This window comes from Protopterus annectens, chromosome 11.part0, assembly GCF_019279795.1.
Source record: "Protopterus annectens isolate FY-2018-M chromosome 11.part0, PAN1.0, whole genome shotgun sequence".
Lineage (NCBI taxonomy): Eukaryota > Metazoa > Chordata > Ceratodontiformes > Protopteridae > Protopterus > Protopterus annectens.
In genome coordinates, this window is record NC_056745.1 from 310,625,540 (window position 1) to 310,638,597 (window position 13,058).

General features: G+C 38.5%; 1 protein-coding gene across 1 annotated transcript in view; it reads left to right on the forward strand.

Annotated features, from left to right (window-relative positions):
* Positions 1 to 12,798, forward strand: part of LOC122814939 (cilia- and flagella-associated protein 54-like) — a 437,893-nt gene extending 425,095 nt beyond the window's left edge. Inside the window, exon 10 of the mRNA XM_044087199.1 lies at positions 12,640 to 12,798. Within this exon, the coding sequence (XP_043943134.1) occupies positions 12,640 to 12,759 (120 nt within the window). The 3' untranslated portion in view covers positions 12,760 to 12,798. The remainder of the gene's footprint in view (positions 1 to 12,639) is intronic.
* The last annotated feature ends 260 nt before the right edge of the window (positions 12,799 to 13,058 follow it).

Here is a 13,058-nt window from a genome sequence, read left to right on the forward strand (position 1 = left end):
AGCTTTCACCCACTCCTTAGAGGTAGGTACAGAGAGTACCAGTAACTATTCCATGTCTTCTAAAAAGTTGATAATCATTTCCCTGCTGAGAAGTATACCTGACAGCCACTGAATACCAAGCACCAAAGGCAGACTGGTAAAGACCAAGGTGACTGTGACCTCTCCTTCTCTTCCACAACTGAAGTTGTAGAAGGAAGACACGATGGGAACATTTATCACACATGTATATTACAAACATAATTGCAGTTGTGCAGAGGATTGGCATAAATGTCTAACACACCCCAGTAGCAGGAGAGCAGCTTCTTTTTGCCTTTATGTTCAGCCAGTGCTCCTATGCAGCTGCAGAATAAAGCCCATAATGCTAAGCATACATGTACCACACTGTACAAATTACAAGCTATTGTTAGTAGCCAAAAAATAAATGCTTACATCTCAGGCTTAATCTCCTGAAAGGCTGCCTCCCACAGTCAGAGCATATTATGGTGGCACTACTGCAAGTTATTATAATAATGATGTCACTGCATCCAGTACAGGTGATGCCAGTAACATCACTAAACACATAGAATAGTTCATAACAGATGTCCACATTCTTCAAAGGACCATTTCACTGAACCAACAGACACTCATTAACGTCATTGTACAAGAAGAACATGAAAATTCTGCTCTACCTGGCACATCATGCATAAGTCCTGCTTTTTCTTTATGGCTCACTTGACAAACAGTATGTTAGACCCATGCACATGGACACATTTGTGAACCATGGTGCTATAAGCATACACATTTTATGCAAAAGTACATAGATTGCATGCTTTGTGCTTACTGTAACTTACACAGCTCATGCTGACATGTATGGGTAGTGAGTTGCACACTGGCAGTAATTCACACGGAGTGATTCAGTTTGGCTTCATTAGCATAACCACTATGCTAACTCTCCCTTGTTAGCACAACACAACGGCAACATTTTGCACAACACTGCTTACAACGAAACAACTTCTATATCAATGAATATCGATCTGTACACATACAGCTTCACAGTTTTTTTTTTTTTTTTGCCATTTGTCTCTCCTGCTATCTACCAGTCATCATTCCTCTTCCAGTCATTTGGCCCATTCATTTCCCATTCACCAGAGAGACAAAAGCTGACAGAGAGCGAGAGAGAGAGAGAGAGTGCAATCATATAGGCAGCCATCAGGGAGTTTCTTATTTTTAGCCCTAATCCTTAGTGCATGCTTAACATGCTTCAGGGTTTGGTGTACATTAGTGAGTGTGTGTCAGTTACTTCTGGAAGTGATCTAACCCAATACTACCCTGCTTCCTAGGAGCTAGCACTGTCATATAATCTATAGTCTCTAGCAGGGACCCTACCATGAGACCATGCACCCTCGTCATACACTCCACTCCTTCTTACCAAAGAGAGGTGAACCAGCAATCCCACCTCTTTCCTGTCTCCCCCTGCCAAGTCCAGAAGTCACCCAGACCAGTAACTGAATTGGGGTTGCTAGGCCTGTAGTCAGAGATTTATCCCTACATGCCAGAGGAGCTGGCTTGAGTCTTCATAGAGAAGAAAGGAGTCCTGCCTGGTAAAGTTTCTCATCAGCAACAAACCCTGTGTTAAGTGTCAAGGAGAATGAGGCATATGTGTAACTGGTACCCCATGACATGTGTATGTCACAGTATTATCAGCCTATGGATGGGGTATCAAGCTGTGGGAATTACATGCCACAAGAGGGTGTGGGGTTCCAGAGCTGTATGCAGAGAGAGATATGAGTGCCCTCCCTAAATGGAGGGGGTGAGGTTCTGTATATCATTAACTACAACCGTTAACCAGGTATAGTAAGGGGGCTGTGGTCATATTCATGTGTATGCCAAACACTGACATACTGACTGACATGTTTTGCCTCAGATGTCCAAGCACTTTCCTGGCCAATCAAGGGAGGCAACAGATTGAAAAGTTCAGTAGCCAGGAGAATGAATTGCTACTCCAGGCTCTTCTCATACACATGGCATATACCTCCTTGGCAAGGGTAATGCAAGAAATGATTATTGGGATCGGATTTGGCAGGGAATGGTGTAGGATAAAAATACTTACTGTAAGTGACCATAATAATTTTCAATATAATGTGTAATGAAGGGTTATTTATATGATAATTTGTGCAAAAGAAAAGGCACTGGACATTGTTATAGATGGGTAGACCACAGGGGTGCATTACCAACATAGAAGCAGCACACTGAGATTAAGAAGTTTTTGTGACACTTGCAAGCTAGAGGAAGTGGCTCCCTCATATATCAGAGAGGCTTGAATGTGGGAGCCAATCTGGTACCAGAAACCCATGTGTCAGCAGAGGAAGTAATAGGCTAGAAATGTTCATTATACCACATTATAGGACACATCATAGCATGATCAAAAAACAAAGGATTGACCAAGGTCTAGCTGTATATCTCTCTTTCCATGCACCTATAGTTTGCAATTGCAGTAACTCATATGACAAGGTGCAGCTGCTAGCTTATTCTCATGTATAGTAGTGTGCATGTCACATGGGGTTATGGAGGCGTGGCTGCCTTCAGTGTCTTGTGTGTTCAGGCTTTCATAGGTTCAGCTGCTGAAAGTTCTCACACAACAGGACAACACAGGACTGATATCAGCAGGGCAGCTGTTGCTGCTGCTGATGATGGCAACATGCAAATGACACAGTCTGATGACACAGTGGCAGTGTCTACAACAATACAGGTGAAAAGGTCAACCACATCCACCATTACAGGCTGAGTACACAGACATCCTAGTGCATGACAGACTTTCTATATCCAAGAGTCCCATACAAGCTTTACCTGCATCCCCAGCCCACACAGCATCTGACATGTGCACTACCTGTGAGTTGGGCATATACACTATTGAGAGAGAGACAGGGGAGTGGCACTACCACAACACCTGGACTGATAGGCCTAGCATACTCAGAATTAACTAATGAATGAGCAGATCGGTGATCCAGGGACAGGTGGACACTACCCACAACATTGTGGAGATGGTGAGTGACTTACAGGAAGACATGCACCAAGAGTACAGAGACAAGAAGCACAGTCTTGCTGAGGTTGCTGATGGCAAATGTCTTCATAGATGCATCCCTGGAACACACTGCAGTTACCATCTGGTCTCCTCCACAGGCCATGCAGTCTGTGGCAGTGGGAAGTTCAGAATGTGAGCTGGTTGAACACAGGCTTTCCCAAGTCAAGCTATGCAGGCTTTTGATAAGACAGCATCAGTGTCTGTGGGCACATGGCATGCTATCCTTGGTCATAGGTGTTATTGGGATTATGAGCAGCACTACTTCCCTGGATAAATACTAGGGATACCTCATCAAGCTGCAAACACACACACACACACACACACACACACACACACACACACACACACACACACACACACACAGAGTCTTATAACTCTACTCCTTCCCTGTTGCCTGTGGTTGCATATCCTGTAACCCTGGTCCTGGACATCAAACATGTCATGGCCCATACTGTTTATTAGCCTTAACATGTGGGATATCCCATTAGTGTGCAGGAACCCTGTACTGTAGTTCTACCATTTCCTTGCCACAGACTGCACTGAGTCCTGACACCACAAACTAACATGGTGATCATTGGTGTCATTTATGTTGTGTCAGCATGACTTTAACAGTGACAGAAGCATTACCTTGCCACTATATGATGTAATCCCGGAATCCCTACAACTTCTCAGACTACATGGCTACTATGTTCACCTCCTGTGATACTACCTCATTTTACAGTGTTACAATAACCTGTCCCTTTGTCCTCTCCCACCTCTGAAAGTGATAATAATGAGCGTGCCCTGCCCACTCCCTAACTTCTGTGAGTATGGTGATGTCTGACGCACAGTACAACCAAGCCATGCCCTGTACTTCATTGTCTGGATGTGATACTGCAAGCATAATTTTATTCTGTGTTGCCTGCATCATGGCTTATAGTTACAGACTAGACACTGCCTCATTGTCAATGCTGCAATTTGTTGTACTAGCCTCTGCTTCAGGTGTGGTTCTGCTGCTGCTAATAGTGTATGTTCCTCTTCCTGACTTGCATTGCAGGTTCTTACCATGATTTCAGGAGTTTCAGCAGGTTATGGTGCTTTTAACACAAATTTTGGAAACTACTAAAACCACTTTACCAGGTCTGTTAGAGATACCTGGTAATCAAATACATTACCGCGAGCAGCAGGAGAGTCGGCAAGGGCAAGCAAACTCAAAAAGTAGTGTTCAACAAGATGGAAAAAACGTGGTGGTTTTGTTAGTGACAACGAACCAAACACAAAAAGAGATGGAAACAGCAGGGAAGTACCCTTACAAGGGGGTAAAACGAACACAGGTACTGTTAATTTCAATTTTGACACATGGTCAAACAGACGTTTTAATTTTAATGAGTTGAGCTTTAACAAAGACTTTGAGACTTTTGATGAAACCTTTAATAAATTTAAAGACAAATTGTATGTTCTAAAAACTAACCAACTTGAAATTGATTATTTGGATGAATGCATTTTAATTGAAAGAGTACCAAAGGGGTTAAGACTGTTTAAATACCCTAATAATGTCAAGCACAATTCTGTATTATATAAACTTACTGACCTATTTAACACTACTGGAATTGAAATGTTGAAATTAATGGTCAGGGATTATCAATCCCAGAATGAAGTATTATTAGCTGAAACAAATGGTTTACATAAAAAAAAAATTGAGTTTCATAAAGGAAACTTTGATGCAAGAAAATATGATAATTTGTTTGTTGAGATAGACAATTATTGTGACAAAGTAATTTTTTGGAAGGTGAAAAAACTGGACCGTGACTTAAATGATTACAAAAATGGCAGAGCTTACCCTGTATTTAATAACTTTACACAGTCAAAAAATGGTGTGGTAGCTCATTCTGAGACTAATACTGAGCAATATGACCTCCCTTTAGGAGAAGACACAGTGAGGAGAAGCAAGAGAATAGCCAAGAAGCAAAGGAATTATTCTTACCAGAACACACAGACATTTGGGGGGGAGAGGGGGGGCAGATATCCAGGGAGAACACGGAATTATTAAACAGTTATGATTTTATTTCACCATTTCTAGAGAACACAAGTAATGTATATCAAGAATTGGAAATGAATTATATTGATTTGAGAATATGTAAAAAGGACAATTTTACAATTTACAACTTCACAGAATTAGTTATTGACAACAGTTACTTTAAATTTTTTACTAAAGGTTTTCACTTTGTGCCTACCACGGTTGGGTCTATGGTTAACACCTTAATTGATATCAAATTATTCATTAGGCAATTAAATTTACAAATTTATTTTAAGGGTGCACAGTTGAACAACAATGATTTATCTAGGAGAAGTGTATTTAATCCACCTACCAATTCCTTTTTAAAACTTTTTGAGGAAATGGTTGAGCAGAAAGCGAGACACATGAATTACTATAACTACCCTCCTAAAAAATAATTTGTCTAAAGAAGAACAGAAATTATTGACAACTTTGAAAAATGACAAAATTAGAATTATGAAACCTGACAAAGGGGGAGGGGTAGTTTTAATGTACAATGATGAGTATGACACTTACATTCATAACATTTTACAGGACTCTGATTGTTATACGGTGGTATCACGGAATGAAGTAAATATTGCTTACTCCAAGATAAAATATTATTTGACTGACCATTTGCTTCAAGGAAGTATTAATGAAAAACTATTTAATTTTTTACAAGTGGATAATCCGAGAATTCTGGCTATATTCGGAATTCCCAAAGTCCATAAAGGAATTGACACACTTAAATTTAGACCAAAAGTAGCGGGGGCAGGGAGTATTACTGAGCCTTTGGCTATTTTTGTGGATTCCCAACTAAAGAAATGTATTAATTCTGTACCACACATTATTAAAGATTCTTGGGAATTCTTGAGAAGAATTACTGAGGATAAATTTGAAGTTAACATTTTGTTTGCCACTATTGATGTGGTAGAGTTATTTCCAAGTATTCCACACAATATTGGTTTGGAGTGGTTTCGTGAAATTTTAAGTTCCGAAGCTGGTTTAAGTGGTAACATGATGAACTTGATTTTGGATTTCACTGACACAATTCTTAAAAACAATTTTGTTTATTTCAATGGTGACTTATATGAACAAAGGAAAGGAGTTGCTATGGGGGCACCATGTGCCCCCTTATATGCTAATTGTGTGCTCTATTTCTGGGAACAAAAATTTGTGTTCAACACTTGTTGGCACAAATATATCACCTTTTACACCCGATATCTAGATGATATTTGTATATTATGGATGGGCACTAAAGACTTATTTGTGGAATTTATGACTTACCTGAACAATTGTACTGAGTTTTTGACATTCATCCACACAATTAATGAATCTAGTATTAATTATTTAGATGTCACCATTTATAAGGATTATTTGAACCAATGTTTTCAGTCCAAGGTATACAGGAAATCTACCTTTTCTAACATGTATTTGCACTTTGATAGTGCACATCCATATTATCAGAAAAAAGGGATTGTGAAAGGTCAATTGATTAGGACATCTAGAATGACAAGTGATAATTCTGTATTTCTCCAGGAAGTTGATTATATTTGTTCCCTGTTCTTAGAAAGGAAAATCAGTGGTGCGAACAATGGAAAAACTGAAGAACAAAAAACCACTGTATCGCTGTATACCTCCGTGTCTTGGGAAATCCACACACCGCTGCTCTATTGATATTTGCCAACGACCTCAAGCAGTGAATTTGAAACAAATAACCCAAAAGGTGACAAAAAGCTGTGAAAGATTTAATCAAATAAAAATACAGACTCCAAGGTTAAGCGCTTTCACTTGTATAAACACAGGCTTCATCAGAACACAGTAACTGACAAAATCTGATCTTAAACAGCTTTTTTGGTGCCAAAACATTTGAATCTGTCATACGAAATTTAAAATTTCGGTATTGTAGAGACTTTGAAGGTCGACCCAAGAGGGGGAGTCTTCAAAGGTTTGCTCTCATATAAAGAACTTTGGTGGCAAATTTATACTGATGCTTCTGTTTTACCTGGTCTTAATGATACCATATCTATTAAACCTTTGCTGTCTTTGAACTGAACATAGTTTTAGGTATGTATTGTATTGAGTCAAAGGAACATTAGTGTTATTTAGGTATACATTAATTGTATAAAAGTTTTCATATTCTCTATGACTATTTTACATTTTGATATATATTTTATTTACATATTTTTATTTATCATTTATTATTCATTATTATGCTTATTATTATGTATACAATTCATTATATTGTATGTTATATAATAATCAATTATGGTAGGATCTTTGGGTTAGGCAAGGAGTGTATATGCTTTGAAATTTCGTATGACAGATTCAAATATTTTGGCACCAAAAAAGCTATTTAAGATCAGATTTTGTCAGTTACTGTGTTCTGATGAAGCTTGTGTTTATACAAGTGAAAGCGCTTAACCTTGGAGTCTGTATTTTTATTTGATTAAATCTTTCACAGCTTTTTGTCGCCTTTTGGGTTATTTGTTTCAAATTCACTGCTTGAAGTCGTTGGCAAATATCAATAGAGCAGCGGTGTGTGGATTTCCCAAGACAAGGAGGTGTACAGCGATACAGTGGTTTTTTTTGGTTTTCTGTTCTTAGAAAGAAGTTATCCGGAGTCCCTATTACAGTGTTTAGTTAAGGAGGTGATGGATAACAGGGAAGGAAAGTTTTTTCCACTATTAGGTTTGGGTCAGCCTGAGGTGGTCTTAGAAAATAAAGAAGAAGTTTCCTATAATCATGCATTTATTCACACTTTTTTGGCTACATCCAATCAAGTAGAAGAAACTATCAAAAAATATTGGCCACTATTGAAGGTCAATGAAGAAGTAGGGAGATACGTTCCTACACAACCTTCCTTCATTAGGAGAGGTATGAACTTAAAGGACATATTTGAGAGGAAGGGTCTCCTTCAGGTTGTGACAAATAGAACTAAAAGGGGTATGTTTAAATGTGGTGCTTGCCGTCAATGTGAATATATTCTAGAGCAAAAGGAAATATATATTCCTTCTAGGGGTATTAGATTTTTGGCTTCTAATTACTATAACTTTGGTATGAAGGGAATAGTTTATATTGGTATATGTGTTAGTTGTAACAGTTTTTATATTGGTAAAACTACACGAACCCTCAGGAAAAGGATAAATGAAAATTTTTATGAAATTAAAAAAGAAAAAGAGTCTAATGCCTTTTATAAACACTCCTTAGTTTGTCACAGTAAGAACATAAAATTTGCTGTGTTAGAACAAGTGGCTATGGACCCCAGAGGTGGTAATTGGGAGTCCAGGGTCGAGACTAGAGAACTGTTTTGGCAGTTAAAAACTGATGCTGGGAGGCCACCTGGCTTAAATGATTACATTAGTATTACTAGTGTTTTGATATTAAGGCGAGCCAAGTTGTGACACTACTTGAAACAGGGTCGTGGAATATTTAGGTAGTTTTTTATTTTTTACTTTTTATTTTTATTTGTATATATGTATATATATATATATATATATATATATATATATTTTACAGCAAAATACTGTCAATTAAAATGGTTTAGATATTATTTTGAGTATGGTCAGTTGTACATTGATTTTTCCTGAATCCATTGATTTGTATTTTCAAATTGTGCAACTATTGAGTCATGGCAAGTACACCTTTGACTTTTATTAAGATTAAACTTATTAAGGATAATTTTTTATTATTTTTTTTTAGATAATACATAATTCCTTTTGATAGTTTAACACGTGGATGTGAGTTGTTGTTTATTGCTTAATACAGATTTATATTTGTTAGTATTTTGTAAGCAGGAAGAATTTGTAAGGCGATTCATGTAATATTTATGCATAAGTGTATTTTTTTATACAGTTTTATATTACATGTCCGCACGAGAATTTTAATAATTATGTAAATATCTTTTTTAATTACTAAAGTATTTAAAGGTCTCAAAACAGGTGTTGTTTAAGTTCTGATGAAGCTTTGCATTGAAAGTGAAAGAGCGCTTAACTTGGATTGTGTGTTGTTCTGGCATGGATTTTACTATTCTGTCTTGTCTATTTTTCAACGTAATTTTGGATTAAATCATTTATTCCACCTCGGATTTCTGCTAATTCTTGCCTGGACTTTGGATTTTGTTAGTTCTTGTTCTTTTTTCGTGATGTCTGATGCACAGTACAACCAAGCCATGCCCTGGATGTGATACTGCAAGCATAATTTTATTCTGTGCTGCCTGTATCATGGCTTATAGTTACAGTCTAGACACTGCCTCATTGTCAATGCTGCAATTTGTTGTACTAGCCTCTGCTTCAGGTGTGGTTCTGCTGCTGCTAATAGTGTATGCTCCTCTTCCTGACTTGCATTGCAGGTTCTTACCATGATTTTTAACTGCTGCTCCTTTTGTTTGCACAGTACCATGTTGTGTACCAAGGAACATACAACAGATATCTTGATGCATGTGTCTAGACTACACTGAACAGGCCATTTCCTGTATGGTCTGGGAAGAGGTAATCAAACAGAACATTAGAGAATATCCTGCATCACAAGCGATGCATACAACTGATATATTGTCACAAACAATGTTCAGTGCCTCACCAAAGTTCAGTCAGATGAAGTGAAATCAAAAATCCAAAAGTCACAAAAGACTGAACACTGCTGGAGTCAAACACCTTCTGTTTATTTAAAACACCAAACACATAAAAGATGAGCGCTTTCGGGCCTCTGCCCTTCATCAGATAAAGCTTCTCACATAGTCCAAACATTTTGATTCAGCTAGTTCAGTCAGCTGTTTAATGTCACCCCCTCTTTTACTCAATCTCACATTCACTATCACTCTGAATTTAAAACCATGTAAAGGATGGGCTTCCAGGTGTCTAAATAGTGCATTGTGCGTATCCCCATTCCTAATGGATTGTTGAACTTATGGCACATAGGAGTCCTGGGCTCAATGAAGTCATTCCTATGAAACCCGCCCTTAAAAATAGGCGGGTTTTTCATTGATTTTTAACTGAATTTCATTGGTTAACATGTATTTTAAATTGTTTGGACTATGTGAGAAGCTTTATCTGATGAAGGGCAGAGGCCCGAAAGCGCTCATCTTTTATGCGTTTGGTGTTTTAAATAAACAGAAGGTGTTTGACTCCAGCAGTGTTCAGTCTTTTGTGACTTTTGGAACTGATATATTGTATGTGGCCTGCTTCTTGTTTGCATGATATCTTTGCGTTTATGCTTGTCTAATTCATTGCCAACCAGGTGACCCCATACAGGAACTATTGGCATTGTTTGGACATGAGAGAAATATGTAAATAATGTGCATTGATTGGTAGACACAAAGGAACATTGCAAGTTATGTTTTCCACATTACAGACCATCTGGCAGTTCAGAGAGTGAAAGTGCTTCCTGTTAATGCACTGCAGGCTAGGTCAGCCCTTGATAGCAACATGAATACAACCTATGACTTCCATGACCTTAGGGAAAACAGGCTATGTTACAGAATATCATTATAGTGTTGGCTCTCTCTCCCCTGATGCTCTGGGAAACCAGATATGCTCTCCACATTTTGTAGCACAGAATCAAGGAACTGGTCTACACTTCTCGTGGCTGATGCCTGTGATATTCCTAACATGTCCTCTGTAGGTCACTGGAAGGTTGTTGCTGCTAAAATGGGTAAAGCTTTGTATCCAAGGAATAGGCATGCCACAGATCACCCTCAAGTCTGCTTGCAGGTGACACAGTTCATCGAGGTCCCTTAGAGTATCCCTGCCCACTAAGAAAAGGTCCACAATCTGTTGGTCTGTGAGCTAGTGATATGTTATGTGCTGCCTGTACCTCCTCCATCGGTATTGGTGGAAACGATGCATAATGCTACATGCACTAGCTCCAGTGACAAATCCCAGTACATGCTGATGCTGCTGCTGTGGTACTGATTCTGGTACTGCTGCTGCTGTGGTACTGATTCTGGAACTGCTGCTGCTCTGGTACTGCTGCTGCTGCTACTGTTGCTCTGGTACTGATGCTGCTGCTGCTACTGCTGCTCTGGTACTGATGCTGCTGTTGCTTCTGCTGTTCCTAGTATGGCTCCTGTCACTTAATCCAGGAATCTAGGCATTCAAAACGGGAATGTTCTGCTGCTCAGCACTGCCATTTTATATGTTTCTGAACAGTGATTGGTGAGATTAGCACTGGGGAGTTGAACTCATCAGATGGAGACATTATGGAGTTGGGACTTGGGTAAGTGTAGAGAGGACAAGTGCAGCAATGAAGACAGTCTAGCACATTTTACCAGTATTATATCCAGAATACCTGTCTGCAGTTTCATTGTGATTTTCTGATATTACCCTCTTCTTTGATCAGCGGTGGTACGGCGGTAGTGTTGTTACCTCACAGCAAGAGGTTTTCCCATTCGATTCTTGGCTTGGCTTGGGAGTGCCTTCTGTGTGGAATCTGCATGTCCTCCCCGCAGTTGGGTAGCGTTTGAAAGACATGCGTGCGTAAATGGACGTGCCTTCGTTGAAGGTTGGGCATCGAGCTGGCACCTCAGCGTTTCGTGAAAAAATCTACTGCCAATCATTAGCAGACCGGAGTTCCGCTGCGGTGACCCCTTACTGGGAAAAAGCCGAAAGACAAACAACCCTCTTCTTTGATCAAGCTGTTCTTCTGTTATGTTTGTGAGCGGATACTGAATCTTAGCCATGTAAGTAGCCACTTCTTTGATCTGCTTATACCAAAGGCACCATGTTGTAAAGCTGTAGATGCTGGACATTCTGACAGGTGGTATTCTTAGGGTATTGTCCTCTTTGCTAATACTTTTAATCAATTCTGTCAGAGCTGGCCACATCATTTTTGAGATTTTTTTTCCACTTTTGCTTATGAGATGTAAAGCATATCAGATTACTCTGGAAAGCAGAGTTTGCTGATGTGTATAGAGCTTTGCTTTTTAACAAGCTAGCTTGCAGTATAAACTATGGGTGTGCACGGGCATGACATTAGAAAAATAAAGTACACCTCAGGAGTATAACCTAGTCCCAGTAGGTTTTCCTTCTCATCTGTAGTATGATAATTCCATTTTAAGACGGGGACTGCAAGTTTACATTCTTGGTGCAATACTTTCTTTCAGTGTTTGCACTATGTGCCAGTTACATATATGTTTCTGAAATGCCCAGTGGGAAAAAGCAAATATACAGGCATATTTCTTATTTATTGATACTAATTAACCATTTCCCTGAATGCATTGTTTACTGTGCTTATGTACTGACAACTACTCATTAGTTGTTTCTTTACTGTTTTTGATGATTTTTGATGTTTGTTGTTAATTTGTGACTGTAACCTGTGTTGAGTCTAAAAGTGGCCATCATTTGACCAGAGACCCTAGTAACCAAAATATAAATACATTTTGAATGTTTTTGAATGCTTATTTCACTGAATAATTTGCAGACTGCATAATTCCATATCATGTGTATGAGTAGATTCTGCACTCACATAAGCAATCAATTATATAGAGTGTATTTTGCACATTTTATCCAGTTAGCTTTGTGAATACGGACTTGTACTAAGTACTTTCATTTTTTTCTCTATGAAACAGATTCCATTTAGTCTGTCCATGAACTCCCTGAAGAAGCTGGAGAAGGTGTTTGACCCCGTTAATGGATGCATATTAAAGGGTGGAAAGCTGACAGAATGGATAATTTCACTACTATGTTAAATAGTACAGATTTTTTTTAAATAAAGTTGTATATATTAATATACTGCTATATTTTCTTTCTGACAGATTATGTTTGAAAACCTGCTATGTTATTTTAACAAAAATATTTTAAACTATACTTTCTTTTCTTGAAAGCCATTTTTGACCACATATATTACTGAGACAGATTTGGTGCTAGAATCTTGCTGGTACATATATTTCAGAAATGAAGAAATCATGGCTTTCTTGGAGTGTACAGGGTAGTCACCTGTTCCTCTTTACACATGACAGTCCCTAGTTCAACAGTCATGCTCTGAAAA